We start from the raw sequence: 17,835 nt of genomic DNA on the forward strand, positions 1-17,835 counted from the left end.
CAAGCGGCACAGGGGCATTTCTAGGCAGAAAAGAATTGTATGAGTAGCAATCAGCACAGCTGTATGTTTGAAGGATTTCATGTATTTTGGACTGTAGGCAGCTGTGGAGACAGGGCAGTTTAGAGGAGATGTAAGGTCAGTGGCTTTATTTGAGTTTCTGTAACCTTTGAATTTTTTGTTGTTTTCCTACAGAATATGAAGTTCAGGGAGATCAAGCTGGAGTGTCCGTGATGCTTTGCCAACTATCAAGGCAGGGGGGCTCCTGCAGGTGGAGCACAGGTGGCCCTTCTATTGGCTGCAGCTCCAGCCCCACCTCCTTTTCCGGCACATAAACCTTCCAGCCTCACTGAATCTCCACTTGACGTGAACAGAAGCTCCACACTCAGAGGCCTGCAAAGAGTAGCATACAGAGCTGAAGAGAAACTCAGAGGAGGGAATCACCGGGGAAAGGGGCCATGGACTTGATCCCCAGTTTTTCCGTGGAAACCTGGGTTCTCCTGGCAACCAGCCTGGTGCTGCTCTATCTGTGAGTAACCATCCAGCTTGTCTCCTCTGTAACCTGGGTCTTGGGGTGCTAATCAGGTCCCCTTTCCCTTAGCTGTTTGAAGTTCAAAGTAAATGGAGGGGAAGTTGCTTAAGCATTGGGTGCTACAAACACCAAAGGGGTTATTATTGATCTTACCCAGATGTGTTGAAGGAGTTAACTCCACTCCCAAGTTCCTATTAGCATAGTTAGGAGGGTTAAGTGACATTATTTGCTTCTGTGGATGACCTTCTGATGACTACATGGACCTAGACTAGTCAACCAGAATCCAGCAAAGGCAGACTGAAAACAGCTGGTCCATGTGCAGTGGAGTCCTCACTCCTTCCCACCCCTGGGCATCCTGGAGGCAGGAAGAAGAAACTTGGGTTTTTGTTTCGTTATCTTCAACTCCTGGCTTCTGTATCTGCTGCAAGGGACGTGCAGAAGGATTGGCCCCTTTGTCACCAGGGCTTCCTGCTCCCTTCCCTCCCATCCCAGGTATCATTTACTCAAGGCACCTGGGGCACTCAGACTCTGTTGGGGGTGGGGCTGGAGACTGATCACCCTTCTCTTCACACTCAGCTTCCCCCCTTTCTGTACCCCTCACCCTGGCACTCCCATCCTGAGACTTCTTTCCCCCACCCTGTAGTATGCAGAACTATTTAGCCCCAAATGAGAAATCTGTAGATCTGGGGAGACTTGGCAGAAATCTTGAAATTATATTCACTTCTTTCACCTTTTCCTTCAGTCTCTGGAAGGGTTAGCATCAGTGTACAAATTTATTTTCCCTGTGATTTGAAATCTGTTAAACTGTAGAAAGTCACAAGCCCCCAAATCCAATTTGGATTTTAAGTGGTTTTCTCTTTAAGAATGGCACAGGGGGATGAATCAAAACCAAGTTGTTGTATAACAAAGGGAGTCCAACTCGAGGATGGAAGATGCCTTAGAGGACTGGGGCGGGGAGGGTGGGGGGGACTCGAGGTGGGGGGGAGTCAAGGAAGGGAGAGAATAGTGGGATATGTGTATAAAAACAGATGATTGAACTTGGTATACCCCCCAAAAATAATAAATAAATAAATAAAATTTAAAAAAAAAAAAAAAGAATGGCACAGGGGGATGAATCAAAACCAAGTTGTTGTATAACAAAGGGAGTTCAACTTGAGGATGGAAGATGCTTTAGAGGACTGGGAAGGGGAGGGTGGGGGGGACTCAAGGGAGGGTGGGGGGGGAGTCGAGGGAGGGAAGGAATATGGGGATATGTGTATAAAAACAGATGATTGAACTTGGTGTACCCCCCAAAAATAATAAATAAATAAAATTAATAATAAAAACAAAACAAAACAAAAACAAAACAAACAAAAAAGAATGGCACAGGGGGATGAATCAAAACCATCCAGCAGAAGGACTCCTTCCAGTGGCGGGATTCCTGGTATCATGGAATAGGCTGGGAGAGGAGTTATTTTCAACGAGTGGGTAGAGATACGCCCTCCAGATCACATGTGACCCCTATCTCAAGTTCACTTTCGTTAAGTGTAGGAAATCATCATGACATGCATATAGGTAATATGAGTCATTTTAATTCTTTGAAAGAAATATTAGGAATTCAAGGCATTTGCAGCGACGTATTTTCTGTCTGATTACATTGTAAAATTAATTGATATGGTTTAATTTCATTCTACGAGGGTGAGTAAAAAATTATCCACACTCCGGTTGTATTAAAACTTCTATAAATCCTACAGCCACAGCGTGGATAAGTTTTGACTCACCCTAACCCTCGTATGTAGTACCAGATTTTAAAAAATTGATGTAAGAGTATTTCCAGCATGTTTTTTTCTGAAGGATGAAAAAGGGCTGTTGTTCAGTACTTACAAAGGTATGTAAATAAATTCAACCTTTAGAATAATGTCTGGAATATGCATCTAGTGTACAAATATATTTCTACAATGTATCTCTTTAAATGTACATACGTAGCAGGTTATTTTAATCTTCAGTGCAGGTGAGTAAGTGAGCCAGGGAGCCAGTGATGATGTGAGAGGCAGCCAGGTAGGAATCAGGATGGAGAGGGTAGAAATTCCTCATTCCTTAGAGCAGACCTCCCAGAGATACTCCAGAGACCTGGTCCCACAGAAGGGCAACAGGTTTGGCATCTCATCTGCTTGAAATCTGGGGACAGTTACACCGTCTGAGTCATACTACGTGTGGTCCATCTGGAGTGGGTCTAGCACTAGACAGTATCACCATGAGACAAACATCCCTGTAGCCTTAGAAGATACTGGTGCAGCCAAGAGTCAGTAGCTGCAGGCAAAGCTCTCCTTATGCCAACACAATGTAAACACATTGGAAATTGTTGGCTTTATTGTTAGCCCTTTCCTTTTAACCTAAAGCAGCGTTACTCTACCAAAAAGTGGGGAGCTGGAAAAAAAACAAGGAATTCACTCAGCCCACCCTCTGCCTTGCGATGGAACCATATGAGTTTAGACACTAGACCAGGTCTTTCTGTGGGACCAGTGTTGCTGACACAGTCACTCAGTTGCTAGACAATACTTTTGAGTTCATGTAACACATTGAAAGTTCAGAAGCAGAAATTGATTTGCCCTCATTGTGAAGGCAAAGGAAGGACCTGGGTTGGGAATGGCCCAGGTCACCCCCTTTTTGGCAGTTGGTGCCCACACCTCCACCAACTTTTCTGGAGGAAAGACAGAAATACTCAGCTGGGCTTGGCCGAGGTGCCTCTGTGGGCCCTTCCAACATAGGTCCTTCCATGCAATTTTGGGGATTTCTTTTATCACATATTGTAAGATTGCTGGATTTGTACAGAAAATTTGAATCTGTACTACCTTAAAGGTTAACCTCCAAAGAAGGAGAGACAAAGTCTTAATCCACCAATCTGGAACATCTTATGCTTACTCATTTTTGGTCACACAAAGCATCTTTTGCTACCCACAGAAAGATACCTAGAGCTTTGGAAGCTCAATATCTTTTAGCTGAAAGTGCCTGTAGGGCATATTGAACCGTTTATACACGTCATACTTTTCAGCCATGCTTTCCTAATTTGCCTCTACAGAGTTAGCCTTGGGGGCCCAGGAACTTCACGTTTAAACCGTCGACGGCAGCCTCTTCCCGCAGCCTCTCTTTTCCTCCACTCTGTCGTCTCTCAGTAACACCAGAGAGAGCAGGCTTGCAAAGATCCAGAGCCTCGAGCTGTGGGGTTGCACACATAATACATGAAAGATATCCTGCAGGCAGGCCTGCCATAGGGGGCACCAGCCTTAATTGTCTTTTGAGGTAGTGGAAGCACAGAGGCAGTAATCTAACTGCTTTGTGATTGAGCATCTTCAGGAAAATGAGTGTAGCTGCAGCACTGTGCTTAGCAGGTGAGTATCACTGGTTGGAGGACCAGATGCCATGAGGGGTGGAATGGTCTGGAAATAGATCCTTTAGTCATGGTTCATTTATACAGTTTCACTCAGGGAACATAGGGGTCAGTCACTCTTCCCTGTAGCTCAAGTCAACCAGATTGCCTGACAACAGAGACTTGGGTGTAGCTGAAAAGTGCTTAATTTCTACAATGGCAATGCAGCCTTGAACAGAGTTTTCATTCTACAGATAAGAACACTGCTTGCTCTAAAGCCTGTTTGTGAAGATAGAGTTAAGTAGAATCAGATCCTGGGACTTCCCTAGTGGTGCAGTGTTTAAGAATCCGCCTGCCAATTCAGGGGGCACAGGTTCGATCCCTGGGCCTTGAAGATCCCACTAAGCCCATGTGCCACAACTACTGAGCCCGAGTGCTGCAACTACTGAAGCCCGTGTGCCTAGAGCCCATGCTGCACAACAAGAGAAGCCACCACAATGAGAAGCCCATGCACCAGAACAAAGAGTAGCCTCTACTCACCACAGCTACAGAAAGCCTGTGCACAGCAAGGAAGACCCAATGCAGCCAATAAATAAATAAATTTGTAAAAAGAAGAAGGAGGGGGAGGGAAAGGAGGAGGAGAAGGACAAGAAGGAGGAGGAGAAGAAGAAGAAGATTTTAAAATGGAGTCAGATCATGGAGGAATTATAGCTTTAACCTCTCAGGAGCTCTCAAATTGTAAACATTTATCAAATATCCACTCTACAATTGGGACCGTGAAGACTTCAGGTGCTATTAGCTAATCCTTACTACCTTTTGTGGGTCTCACTGTGGAGGCGGGAAAGGAGATGATGAGTGAAAGTAGTTATTGCTTTTGGAGTTGCTGATATTATTTATCGCCTACATGTTACCTCCCTAGGTTGACTGTTCCAGTTCTGAGTCAGTGACTGGCCACTTCCAGCACTGTGTATACAATTCCTGTGACCTGGTTTTCTCTTTCACTTTATAGATCTGGGACTTATTCACATGGATTTTTTAAGAAGCTGGGGATTCCTGGGCCAACACCTCTGCCTTATTTTGGAAATGTTCTGTCCTACCGAAAGGTACGTGTTGTTTGAGCTGTCTCTTTTGCTTCTTCTGGTTGCAAATCCCAGCTGAGCTCCATAGTAAAAATTCTCCTCAGAAGGAAGTTCTCAGTTTCCATACTTTCCAGAAATGGCATCATAGGCCCCATCCAGCACATGGCCCTCTTTACCCCAGGCCTCTATTGCCAGCTGTTAGGAGCCTCAGGTTTTGCCTCAGTCAGACAGCCCAGCACAGGACTTGAAGTTCCAACTTGTAAGCATCATGAAGAGGATCTTCTTTCTGCCAGGTGCAAATTCCCAGGAAGGCACAATCCTGCTAATTATTAGGAGAAAAGCACAAAGAGGGTGCCTGGTCGTGGCTCAGTCAGCTGCGTACACTAGAGTCAGACTTTCCTGTTGGTAGCATAAGCTCTGGGTATGGTTTTTTTCCTTCCTCCTGAATTGCTTGGACAGTTCAGTTTCTAATCTTTCAGGATTTGAGAGGTGGAACAAGAGCTTTCTGCTTTACTTCTCTGCTTTCAAAGCAGGCACCTTATGGGTGAGTTTGAGCAGGAGTGAGTGTAACTGAAAGAAGATGGTGGTTGTCTATTTCAGATATTTAACCACTAAATGAGTTGTGAGGTTTTTTTTTAAGCAAGGCAGGATCACTTACACAAAGTCACTAGAAAGGATATGATTTAAAAAGTTATTAAAAATTTAATTTAACTGAATGGAATGTACTAGGTGGCACATGGACTGTGAATTCTGGCCAAGCCTTGATATTAATCCAGCTCTGATCCCTCACCCAGGGCCTGGCCCCTGAACTGAAGGTCATGAGCTATGTCCAGACATCCAGGGGCAGAGCCTTGTGTTCAGGCTGCTCTCTGGCTCAGATTTCCTTTCTGCAGAACTGAAGCTTATTTCTCAGATCCTGTTTCTCCCAAATGAGGTCTTCATTGTCTCATTACCTCCTAAGAACTTGCTGAACTTTTTTCCCTCTGAAGAAGCAATAATTTCCTCTCCACCTGTCCCAGTTGAACTCCTTAGTAGATGCACTCTGAAAACCACATTTCTGAGACCTTCATTTGCTGGTTAAACCATCAAATATCACCTAGAAACTTAGTGACAGCTATTTTTTTTAAGTTATTGCAGTAAAAACGCAGGGCAAATGTTTAAATCCACACTGTCTTTGTGTAGTGGGGCATCTCCCCATCTTTTCTATGTTGAGCTGCAAAATGAGGAGATGAGTTCACTTTCTCATTCATTCCATCACTCACTTTCTCATTCAACACACACCTCTTAGACTTATTTAAATCTGCTAGATTAAAAGAGGTCGTGGGTGCTTTAACTTCCTTATTCTGCTAGAATTCTAGAAAGGGCTCATGAGATAAATGAAAAGGCTGCTAAACTAGGGGATGAAAGTGTGTGCAGAAAACTGTTAACCTTCCCTCACCTTCATTTTGCTCACGTGTCCATGGAGGTTTAACTCAGAGGGTTATGAGGTTTTAGAGACAACATATGCTTAAGCAAAAAACCTTCAGGAAAACAAGGATTAATTAGTATTCATTGACAAGGGTGAGTTTTTGGTATCCCGTAATATGCTACAGAAAAACACAAATGAACTTTTTGGCCAACCCAATACCATATTCAAAGAAAATCAAGTTGATTTTAAATGATCAGTTTCAGATATCTCCCCTATTTTCTCTTCTTTCCCTTAAGACGTTTGTGAATAAGAACTTCCCTCCGATTGCCAGTGAAAAAAATAGTATTCACTGTTTTGTGAATTAGAGGTACGGTTCAATACATTATATTAATAATCTAATATTGTTTCTCCTTACAGGGTGTTTGGGAGTTTGACAATGAATGTTTTAAAAAGTATGGGAAAATGTGGGGGTGAGTATTCTGGAACCTTCCATTGGATAGACTTGTTATGATGTGGCACCCTATGTGGTGTGGAGGACAATCTCAGTCCAGCACTTTGGATGAAACCATCTATTGTAAAGCTTTGGAGGTTTGTTCTACCAGGGATCCCAGATGTCACCAGGTATCCAGGTCCACAGTCTGAACCAGGCCTGGAGAGTCGCAGGTCATCACTTTTCTCCAGACTCTTGAGGCCCAGGGACTCCTAGCATCACTTTCTTTCCAGTGTCTTTTATCCATTAGGTTGCCTTTAATTGCATAAAACGCATAATTCTGGATCCTTCAGATATGTGCTTATAAATGCATATCATTGGCCCTTTCCCGCAAGACTCACGTTTAATTAAAACTAAAAAACCTTTATTTAAATTTTGGATTTATTATGTCCTCTTGGAAAAGGTCTGAGGGGTATTGGTAAACCAAATGAGAAGCCATTTCTGAGCTTTTAAAAAAATTTTCTCCACAAATATGGAGTTTGGTTTATTTTACATTTTAAGCCTAGATTTCTCAACAGAAGTGCACACGCTTACTGCTTTATCTACTCTATTCCTACGACTTTGAAGGGATATGGGATATTTCTAACTCAGACTGTTTCCTGGTGGGCTAATGGACTTGGTGATCTTATAGAGTGGCCAGGATTGATTGCAGCAGGAGTTCCCTTTCAGAGCTGTTGGAGATTTGGTGAGAGCAGCAGCAGAGGTGTCACGTGGTGCTTGTTTGCTAAAAGCAGGTGGGAGAAGGCTCTACCTCTCTGTCCCTCTTCATGTTCTCTGATCAGGTCCTCAGAAACCATAGGGCCTTGCTGAGTCTCCATGGCCCCAAAAGGCAACGTGACTGAGTGCAAAGAACACATAGCCCTGCATCACTACTGGACCAGCTCCAGCTGCCCCTCCAACAGTTAGTACTTGCGAGCTCTGAATGAAGTCACTTTCTCATGATGGATCTCAGTTCTCTCTTTAGAAAATGGTTCTCATGCTTGGTTGTAAATAAAAACCACCTGCAAGAGCTTGTTATAAATACAAACTTTGACCCCACCCACCAGCAACACTGAACCTGGAGAATCTGGCGTGGAGCCCAAGAATCTGAATTTTAACTCATAGTGTAAGAAATACTAAGGCTGGAGTTACGTCGTGAATATAAACATTCACCCCAAACCACTAACCCTTCTCCACTCAGGTGTTTTTGAAAAAAATGTGGTGGTGAGAAGGGAATCACCCAAGAAATATGGTCAATCAGGTGGAAGAGCAGATTAATTGCCTCCTCAATCCCTGCTGTCACTACTTCAACACTAAATGCACTTGACATTCACTTAAACCTTCTGAGTTTTAGAATAGTTTTAGGAAGTGGCAGCAATAAGTGCAGTGATTCTCAGCGATTTTTTTTTTTTTTTTTTTTGGCTGCACCATGCAGCTTGAGGAATCTTAGTTCACTGACCAGGGATCAGATCCACACCCTGGCAGTGAAAGCACTGAATCCTATCCACTGGACTGCTGGGGAATTCCCGTTTTAAAATTTTTTATTTTTTATTTTCTTTTTGTTTCTTTCTTCTCAGTTTTTATATGTGATCACAGAACATTTGAATTGCCTCTGTGAAGTCAAAGAAGAAATAGGGGACTTGTAGAAAATCTTTCATTGTGTTCTAGCCGTTGCAAATGATTGGTAGTGGGAAACAAAATGCCAGAATACAGTGTGATTAACTTAGAGTAAACCTCATGACAGTGGTCCATTCCCATGAATGGGCATCCTGACAGTCAGGACATCAGCCCAAATTGGGAGGTATCACATCTGGGGAGTCAGCTTTGTGTGGTAGATGAGTCAAATGTGAGCCTGCCCTGCTGCTAATGGCTGTCACCTACATAGAGCTGAAGCCCACTTGGGACCCATGTCGGAGAATAAATATAAGTAATGAAAAGAAACTATTTAAAAAATATTTTTTATTTTTTATACATGCTCCTCTGAATTTCTTTATTCTCTTTGTCCTTTTGCTCAAATTGTTCTAAACTTGATGCTACCGAGGATATATCCTTATTATTTAAAATATTTCCTTTAAAAATTATAAACTAGTAAACAAATTTTAGAAAATAGGGCAAAAAAATCTTTTGTAATCCCACTCACTTGTGGAGCATTTCATATCTTCTTCCATTTGTAGGTCCATTGTTAATTTTTATGCTCAGTGTGTCTACAATTTTCATCTAATTTTACATCATATGCATTTTTCATGCTTTGGCTGTGTCTTCAAAAATGACTGAGTAGATGGACTCTCCTTAATTATTTTTTAATTTTCAGGTAATTTACTTCCTTCAGTTACTTACTAACCTAACTTCCTTTTTGATAATGGAATATATTAAACCTATAAAAATTATGGAGACTGGAATAGGAAATACCCATGTATACAACACCTAGCCTTAACAATGTTTTAATGGAATTTTTAACCATGACCTTAGAAGGATGGATTGTGTAATGCTAGGATGAACATCTGGGCGTCCAGGTGTGGCTCCAGCTGCAGAAAATGGCTCATTAAGTTTAATCAGCTCTGTTTTCCCCCAACAGGATTTATGAAGGTCAGCAGCATGTGTTGGCTGTCACAGATCCAGACGTGATCAAAACAGTGCTAGTGAAAGAATGTTATTCTGTCTTCACAAACCGGCGGGTAGGCATCCACTTTTTTAAATTTAAAGTTTATTTGTTTGTTTATTAAGTATCCATTTTGAAATAATTATAAATTCACAGGTGTTGTCAAAGGAGAAAAATACAGGGAGGCTGCATGTCATGTACCCTTCATTCTGATTCTTCCAATGGCAATACATTGAATACTTATAGTACAATTTCAAATCAGGAGATTGACTTTGATACTATCCACAGAGCTTATTCTGGTTTCACCAGTTTTATGCGCACTCATTTGTGTATGTTTTGTATGTTTTGCTGTATGAAAATGTATCCTAGATGTAGATTTGTGTAACTACCACCACAATGTACAGAACTGTTTCTTCCCCATAAGGCTCCCTCTCACTATTCTTTCATGTAGCATGTTTTTTCCTCTTATCAGGGTCGTTAGCAGAGCAAACATTGTTTTTTAAATTTTGATGAGCTGATTTATCACTTTTTCCTTTTATGAGTTTTGCTTTTGTTGTCAAGTCTGAAAACTCTTCAGATAGCCCTAGGTCCTGAAGATTTTCTCCTATTTTTTCTAAACATTAAATAATTTTATGTTTTATATTTGCATCTATGATCAATTTTGTGTTAGTTTTTGTATAACATGTGAGGTTAAGTCTTTTTTTGCCTCTGAGTGTCTAAATTGCTCCAGCACCATTTTTGGAAAGACGGTCCTTCTTTCCTTGAACAGCTTTTGCACCATTTTCAAAAATTAGTTGTCCCTGTTTATGTGGGTTGATTTCTCACCCTCTATTCTGTTTATTGATCTGTGTATCTCGTCTTCCACTAAAACCACACAATCTTGATTAGTGTAGCTGTATGCTGTGTCTTAGCATGTAGAATGATTCCTCCTACTTTATTTTTTTCAGAATTGTTTTAGCTATTCTGGGTCCTTTACCTTTCCATACAAAGTTTGAATAAGATTATGTATGTTTACAAAAAATTGCTGAGATTTCTATAAGAATTGAATTAAACCTATAGATCAATTTGGGGAAAAATCTACATTTTTACTAGATCAAATCTTTCAATCCATGAACACAGAATGTCTACTTATTTAGGTTTTCTTTGATACCTTTCACAACATTTGTAATTTTCAGCATAGAGATTCTGTACATCTTTTGTTACATTTACTCCTAAATGATTTCATTTTCTTTGGAGTGATTGTAAATGATATTGTATTTTAATGTATTGTCACATATTTTTGTTACTATGTAGAAATGTGGTTGATTGTTTGTGTTGATCTCATATTCTACAACCCTGCTGAGATCATTTATTAGTTCTAGACTTTTTCTTTTTTATATCCCTTGAGATTTTCTATGTTGACAATTATGTCAACCAAAAATAGGGACACTTCTATTTTTTCTTTTCTAATCTCTTTGATCTTTTCTTGTCTTGCTGTACCAGCTAGGACTTCCTGCACTAGGGAGGACTTATGATGTTGAATAAGAGTGTGAGAGTGCACATCTGTGCCTTGTTCCTGATCTTAGGGGGTGGATTCAGTCTTTCACCATTAAAATGTTTTTACTTATTTTCATCTTTTAACTGAAAATTTGTACCCCTTGATCAATATCTTCCCCCCCATCCCCGCTGTATTCTTCACCCATGCTTCGCACTAGCCTCCAATAGCCACTGCTCTACCTCTGTTACTATCAGTTTGACTTTTTCTTTTTTTTTAGATTTTACGTGTAAGTGGCGTTATGTGACATTTATCATTCTGTTTCTGGCTTAATTCATTTGGTGTGTTGTCCTTAAGATTTATCCATGTTGTTGCAAATGGCAGACTTTTCTTCTTTTTCAAGACTCAATAATACTCCCGTGTGTGTGCGCATAATAAATATATATATACATTCTTTGCCATTCATCTGTCCATATATAGTTAATGTAATTAATGATAGGTAGGATTTACTTTCTGTTTTGTTAATTCAGGTGTTTTACAGATTATTGGTTCCTACTTTTTCTCTTCTTCTTGTCTCCGTTGTGATTTCATGGTTTTTTTATAGTGGTATTCTTGATTTCTTTCTCTTTTTGTTTTCTGTATCTATCAGTAGTATAGGTTTTGCTTAGTGGTTATCTTGAAGCTTACATAAAACATCCTAAATATACAGAAGTCTATTTTAAGCTTATAAAACTTTACTTTGTTCTCATTCAAAGCTCAATACTTTTACTCCCCCCCACCCCCAACAAACTCATTTTATGTGTTTGGTGTCACAGTTTACACTTGACCCTTTAATAATGAGTGAGTTGGGGCAGTGACCCTCTGTGCCATCAAAAATTTGCCTATAACTTATAGTTGGCCCTCCATTTCGTGGTTGCTCTGTGTCTGTGGTTTCACATCCATGGATTCAACCAATCACAGGTTGTATACTACTACCGTAGTATATACCATTGAAAAAAATGTGCTTGTAAGTGGACCCACGCAGTCCAAACCCATTGTGTTCAAAGGTAAACTGTAGAGGGCTTCCCTGGTGGCACAGTGTTTAAGAATCTGCCTGCCAATACAGGGGACACAGGTTCAGTCCCTGGTCCGGGAAGATCCCACATGCCTTGAAGCAGCTAAGCCCATGTACCACAACTGCTGAGGCTGTGCTCTAGATCCACCAGCCACAACTATTAAGCCCAAGTGCCACAACTACTGAAGCCCGTGTGCCTAGAGCCTTACTCTGCAACAAGAGAAGCGACCGCAATAAGAAGCCTGCACACCACAACGAAGAGTAGCCCCTGCTCACGGCAACTAGAGAAAGCCCGCACAGCAACGAAGACCCAAAGCAGCCAATAAATAAATAAATAAATAAATAAATAAATAAATAAATTTATTAAAAAAAGGTAAACTACATCTTTTTATATTTTGTATTCATTAACAATAATTTTAGCTATAGTTATTTAAAATTCTTTTGTATTTTAACCTTTATGCAAGAGTTATAAGTGATTTGCACACACAATTACAATATCAGTGCATTCTGAATTTGGCTCTATATTCACATTTACATGCATTTTATAATTTTATATGATTTCATGTTACTAATTAACGTTCTTTCTTTTTAGCTTGAAGGGCCTCCCTTTAGCATTTTTTGTAGGGCTGTTCTAGTGGTGATGAATTCTTTCTGCTTTTATTTGTCTGAAAATGTCCTTATTTCTCCCTCATTTCTGAAGGCTTGCTTTTCTGGGTAAAGTATTCTAGGCTGCTAGTTTTTTTTTCTTTCAGCACTTTGAATATATCATATCATTCTCTCCTGGCCTTCAAGATTTCAGCTGAGAAATCCCTTGATGGCATTCTGGGGTTCCCTTGTATGTAATGAACTCCTTTTTTTCTTGATGTTTTCAAGATTGTCTCTGTGTCTTTGATTGCTGACAGTTTTACTATAATGTGTTTTCATGAAGTCTGCTTTAGGGTCAACCTGACTGAGGACCTTTGAGCATAATATTCCAGGATTTCCATCTATTTCCCTAGGTTTGAGAAGTTTTTGGCCATTATTTGTTTCATTAAATATGCTTTCTTCCCGTTTCTCTTTCTCTTCTTCTGAGACTGCCATAATGTGAATATTCTTTCACTTGATGGTATCCCATAAGTCCTGTAGGCGTTCTTCATTTCTTTTCATTCATTTTTCTTTTCTGTCTTTCTCCTGTGACTGGATAATTTCAAATAATTTGTCTTTGAGTTCATTGATTCTTTTTCTTTTTTAAGAAATTTTTATTTTATATTGGAGTATAGTTGATCACTGATTCTTTTTTGACTTCAATGAGTCTGCTATCATAGCTCTCTGTTGCATTTTTAGTTCAGGCATTGTATTCCTCAGTTTTAGATTTTCAATTTTTTATGTTTAATATCTCTGTTGAACTTCTCATTTTGTCTTTGTAAGTTTTAAAAAAATTTTGATAAATTATTAATGTGTGTTCTCTTGTAGCTCTCTGAACATGTTTAGAATAATTATTTCCAGTACTTTGTCAGGAAATTTGTAGATCCCCTTTTTTTTATTTTCTGGGTGAGTTACTGGACATTTATCGTGTTCCATTGGAAATATCATGTTCCCCTGATTCTTTGTGATCCCTGTAGTCTTGCAGTGGTATGCATTTGAAGAGGCAGTCGCCTCTCCCAGGCTTAATGAACTAACTTTGGTAAGGAAGACCTTCACTTGCAGGTTGGGGCATTCTGGAGTGTGTTGTGGCCCTCAGTCTGGTGGTGGGGGTTGCCAAGTGTGGGAGTGTTTGATAACTCCAGGTCCAGGGGAGCATGGTTGGCTCAGGCAGGTGGACTCCAGAACACCACCAACTGCATGATCTTTGGCATCAGGATCTGTAGGGTCCACGGTGGCTTCAGGGGCTGTGGGTTCTTTTGCAGCAGCTCCAGGTCCAGTGTCAAGGGACCATGACAGGCAGAAGTTGTGGCCAGAGTTGTTGGTGTGCACACGTTGATGTGTGGTGGCTGATTGCAGGCATATTCCAAATATGAGGTATGGGGCCAGTGGCAGGGGCTGGGCCAACCATGGGCACACAAGTAGCTTCTAGTGCTGAGCTGTTGGTGTGCTTCTTGTGGCTGCAGGGGCTAGTTTGAGGCATATGCGTTGCAGTGGGGGCTGGTGACTGAAATTGAGCCTGGCAGTGTGCAGGTGTGTGGCTGCAGAGGTTAGCCATGGTCTGATGTGGCAGTGCAGTTGAGTGACAGGAGTAAGGACTGGCTTCAGGCATCTGAGTGGCTGCAGGGGCCTGGGATGGTGTTTTGCACGTACCCATCCAAAAAGACTGGCTGCTGGTGTGGATCCTGGGTCTTATAGCATCAGCGGTGACACTGGCTGGGCAGCTCCAGTGGGATTGGAGGGCATAGGGTAGGACTCATGCAACTGGAGTGTGCTAATGTGAAATCTTGCGAGACTATCAGCAGCAGAATCTTCAGGGAGTGCACTGGACTGGCTGTAGGCACTTGAGCAGCTGCAGGGGTCTGGGGTGGTGTTTTGCACATGCCCAGCCAAAAAGATTGGGGCTGGCAGCTGGTGTGGATCTTGGATCTCATTGTGTCAGCATTGGCTGGGGCATCTCCAGCAGGGGTAGAGGGTACAAGGCAGGTCTCAGGCAAATGGAGTGTGCTAATGTAAAACTTTGGGGAGCTATCAGCAGCAAAACTTACAGGGGGTCTGCAACTGCTGTGCTGGCAGTTGGTTTCTTGATAGCAAAGGCTCTGGGGTTTTCTGCAGAGCAGGACACAGAGAACCACAGTTACTCCTGCCATATGGTTGACACTGGCAGTCCCTGCCCTTCTTCTGTGTTCCTAGTTGTCTCAAGATGTTTCAGCTCTGCTAGTCTCTGAGTGCAAGGAAACCAAAGCAGGTCATTTGTGCAGTGTTCTGAAAGGCTGGGGAAACTGGTCACCCACCTTGTTGTCTTTTTTAGTCTTTTTTTCCAGCAAGGGAAACTGTCTGAGGCTGGGGAGTTCCTTCTTGGCACTGAGCAGTGCTGGCCTAGGGGGTGGGATGGTGCAAACAAAATGAAACTATTCTCCTTACTCTTTTTGTGAATTATTTTCAAGTGTGCTCTGTTGTATTGCTAAAGTTTCTTAAGTGGATTTATGAAGTCTCCTAGACCCATTTTCATTTATTGTCAGCTGTCTAATTGTTGTTCTTTGTGTTACAACAGAGGCTGGAGTCGCCTACTCTGCCACCTTGGTGATGTCACTTTAGTATTTCATCATTAAGGTGATGTTGACTGTAGGTCTTTTTGTAGATGCTCTTCATTAAGTTGAGGAGACTTTTCTGTCTTCCTAGTTTGTGAGCTTTATCATAAATGAATGTTGGAGATACCCATCTTAAAATGAAATATAATTTTGAAAGATTGAAGACATTTTCAAACAGGTTGACTTAATAAGCTGGTCCCAAGCTGAGAAATGGAATTATCTTTTCCTCCTTCTATTCATGGGGGAAAAATGTGGGTGAAAATGTTTTCCATGTCATTGCATAATTTTTTCAGAATAGCAAATAGATTCCTAATCTTTTGTGTATTAAGTACTACTTAAACACCCCACCCCCATCCCATATCAGCACATTCCTTTTTCCAGTTGCTCAGGCTGTAAATATATATAAAGACAGAACTAGTCTGAGGCAAAATACAGCTTACCAGGGCTATCTGGCTATTTGTTACCAATCCGTTTCTTCTCTGCACAGCCCAGGAGAATGAATTAGGTCTTAATCCTTTCTATTCCCCTGGAAGAACCATTTCCGTACTACATGGGTCGGAGATTTAAAAGGAGATTGGAATATGAAGGCAGGAAACTACATCAAGTGGCTGGTTGGCTCTTCCATCCTCACAGGAACTTAGGCATTTGGGATAGATATTTATTGAGCATCTAGCATAGGTCTTGGTACTAAGTAGACAGTCACTAAATATTTGTTGAGTAATTTGTTCCCACTTAACAAATTTTCCACCATTGTTGAGACCTCCAAAACTTAGGTAGAGTAAAATGTGTTTTACTTTCAACTCTAGCGTTTTGGTCCAATGGGAGTTATGAAAAATGCCGTCTCTGTGGCTGAGGATGAACAATGGAAGAGATTACGAACGCTGCTGTCTCCAACCTTCACCAGTGGGAAGCTCAAGGAGGTAAGAAAAGAAGAGGACTTTCAATTAGAAACTTAAAGAATAAGGTAGAAAATAAGTTCACAGTCTTTTTCCAAGGAGTGGTCTGCCAAATTTGGGTTTCCTAAAATGTTCTTAATCTTTACATCATAGAAGAGACATTGTCAGATTCATTATAAAATGTCACTTACTGTTCCATGCCTGTGAAAACTATGTCCTTCTAGGACTTAAGTCTCTGCATTTAACTCCAGATGGTATTTATTTTGTGTCTAGATGTTCCCCATCATTGGGCAGTATGGAGATGTGTTGGTGAGGAACCTGAGGAAGGAAGCAGAGAAGGGCAAGCCCATCAACATGAAAGAGTAAGTAGGGGTGAAGCTGCTGGTGTCCTGAGCTCTGTTGAGACCCTCCAGCTGCCTGCCAGGGAGCCGAAATTCCCACGGTTGAGTTACTCTAGTGACTGAACAGAAGTCGTTGTATAGCATTACCGCTCCAATTGGTCACCCAAGAATGAATGGTGGTGGCTCTTGAAAAAATCAGAAAGTGTCTTCTCCTGTGTACATGAACCAGGATTACCTTATTTGCTTAATTGTCACCTTGGATATTCTGGAAGACAAAAATATATAATTTCGTCTGAAGTCAGGGAGCATGATACCTCCATGTTTGTTCTTTTTTCTCAAGATTGCTTTGGCTATTTGAGGTCTTTTATGGTTCCATGTAAATTTGAGGATTATTTGTTCTAGTTCTGTGAAACATGTCATGGGTATTATGATAGGGATTGCACTAAATCTATAGATTGCTTTGGGTAGTATGGATATTTTAACAATATTAATTCTTCCTGTCCATGAACATGGGATATCTTTCCATTTCTTTGTATCATCTTTAATTTCCTTCATCAGTGTTGTATAGTTTTTGTAATATAGGTCTTTCACCTCTCTAAGTTTATTTCTAGGTATTTAATTCTTTTTGATGTGATTTTAAATGGGATTGTTTTCTCTTTCTGATAGTTCTGTATTGTTGTATAGAAAAACAACAGATTTCTGCATATTAATCACATACCTGCTACTTTACTGAATTGATTTATTAGTTCCTGTTTTTTGGTGGAGGCTTCAGGGTTTCCTCTATAAAGTATCATGTTATCTGCAAATAGTGATAGTTTTACATGTTCCCTTCCAGTTTGGATGCCTATTATTTCTTTTGCTTGTCTGATTCCTGTGGCTAGGACTTCCAACACTATGCTGAATAGAAGCAGTGAGAATAGGCATACTTGTTTTGTTTCTGATTTTAGAGAGTACTGGCATGAAAACAGACACATAGATCAATGGAATAAAATAGAGAGCCTGAAAAGAAACCCATGTACTTATAGTCAATTAGTGCATGACAAAGGAGGCAAGAATATAAAATGGAGAACAGAAAGCCTCTTCAATAAGTGTGCTGGGAAAACTGGATAACTACTTGTAAAAGAATGAAATTAGAACATTTTCTCACACCACACACAAAACCAAACTCAAAGTGGATTAAAGACCTAAACATAAGACTGGGAACCATAAAAAACTAGAAGTAACAGTAGGCAGAATGCTCTTTGAGATAAATCATAGCAATATGTTTTTGGATTTGACCCTTAAGGCAAAGGAAACAAGAGCAATGTTGTTGTAAATGGCAGCATTTCATCCTTTTACATTAGGGTGCATATATCTTTTAAAAATCATGTTTTCATTTGCATCAGATATATACCCAGGGTGGAACTGCTGGATTAAAAGGTACAAACT

The 17,835-nt window shown here is 40.8% G+C and overlaps 1 protein-coding gene across 1 annotated transcript in view; it reads left to right on the forward strand.

The window, feature by feature from the left end:
* The first annotated feature begins 338 nt into the window (after positions 1–338).
* LOC130829395 (cytochrome P450 3A24) overlaps positions 339–17,835 on the forward strand; it is a 37,298-nt gene continuing 19,801 nt past the window's right edge. The window contains exons 1-6 of the mRNA XM_057695897.1: positions 339–526; positions 4,885–4,978; positions 6,780–6,832; positions 9,407–9,506; positions 15,977–16,090; positions 16,340–16,428. Of these exons, the coding sequence (XP_057551880.1) occupies positions 456–526; positions 4,885–4,978; positions 6,780–6,832; positions 9,407–9,506; positions 15,977–16,090; positions 16,340–16,428 (521 nt within the window). The 5' untranslated portion in view covers positions 339–455. The remainder of the gene's footprint in view (positions 527–4,884; positions 4,979–6,779; positions 6,833–9,406; positions 9,507–15,976; positions 16,091–16,339; positions 16,429–17,835) is intronic.

Source organism: Hippopotamus amphibius, chromosome 9 (assembly GCF_030028045.1).
Source record: "Hippopotamus amphibius kiboko isolate mHipAmp2 chromosome 9, mHipAmp2.hap2, whole genome shotgun sequence".
Taxonomy (NCBI): Eukaryota; Metazoa; Chordata; class Mammalia; order Artiodactyla; family Hippopotamidae; genus Hippopotamus; species Hippopotamus amphibius.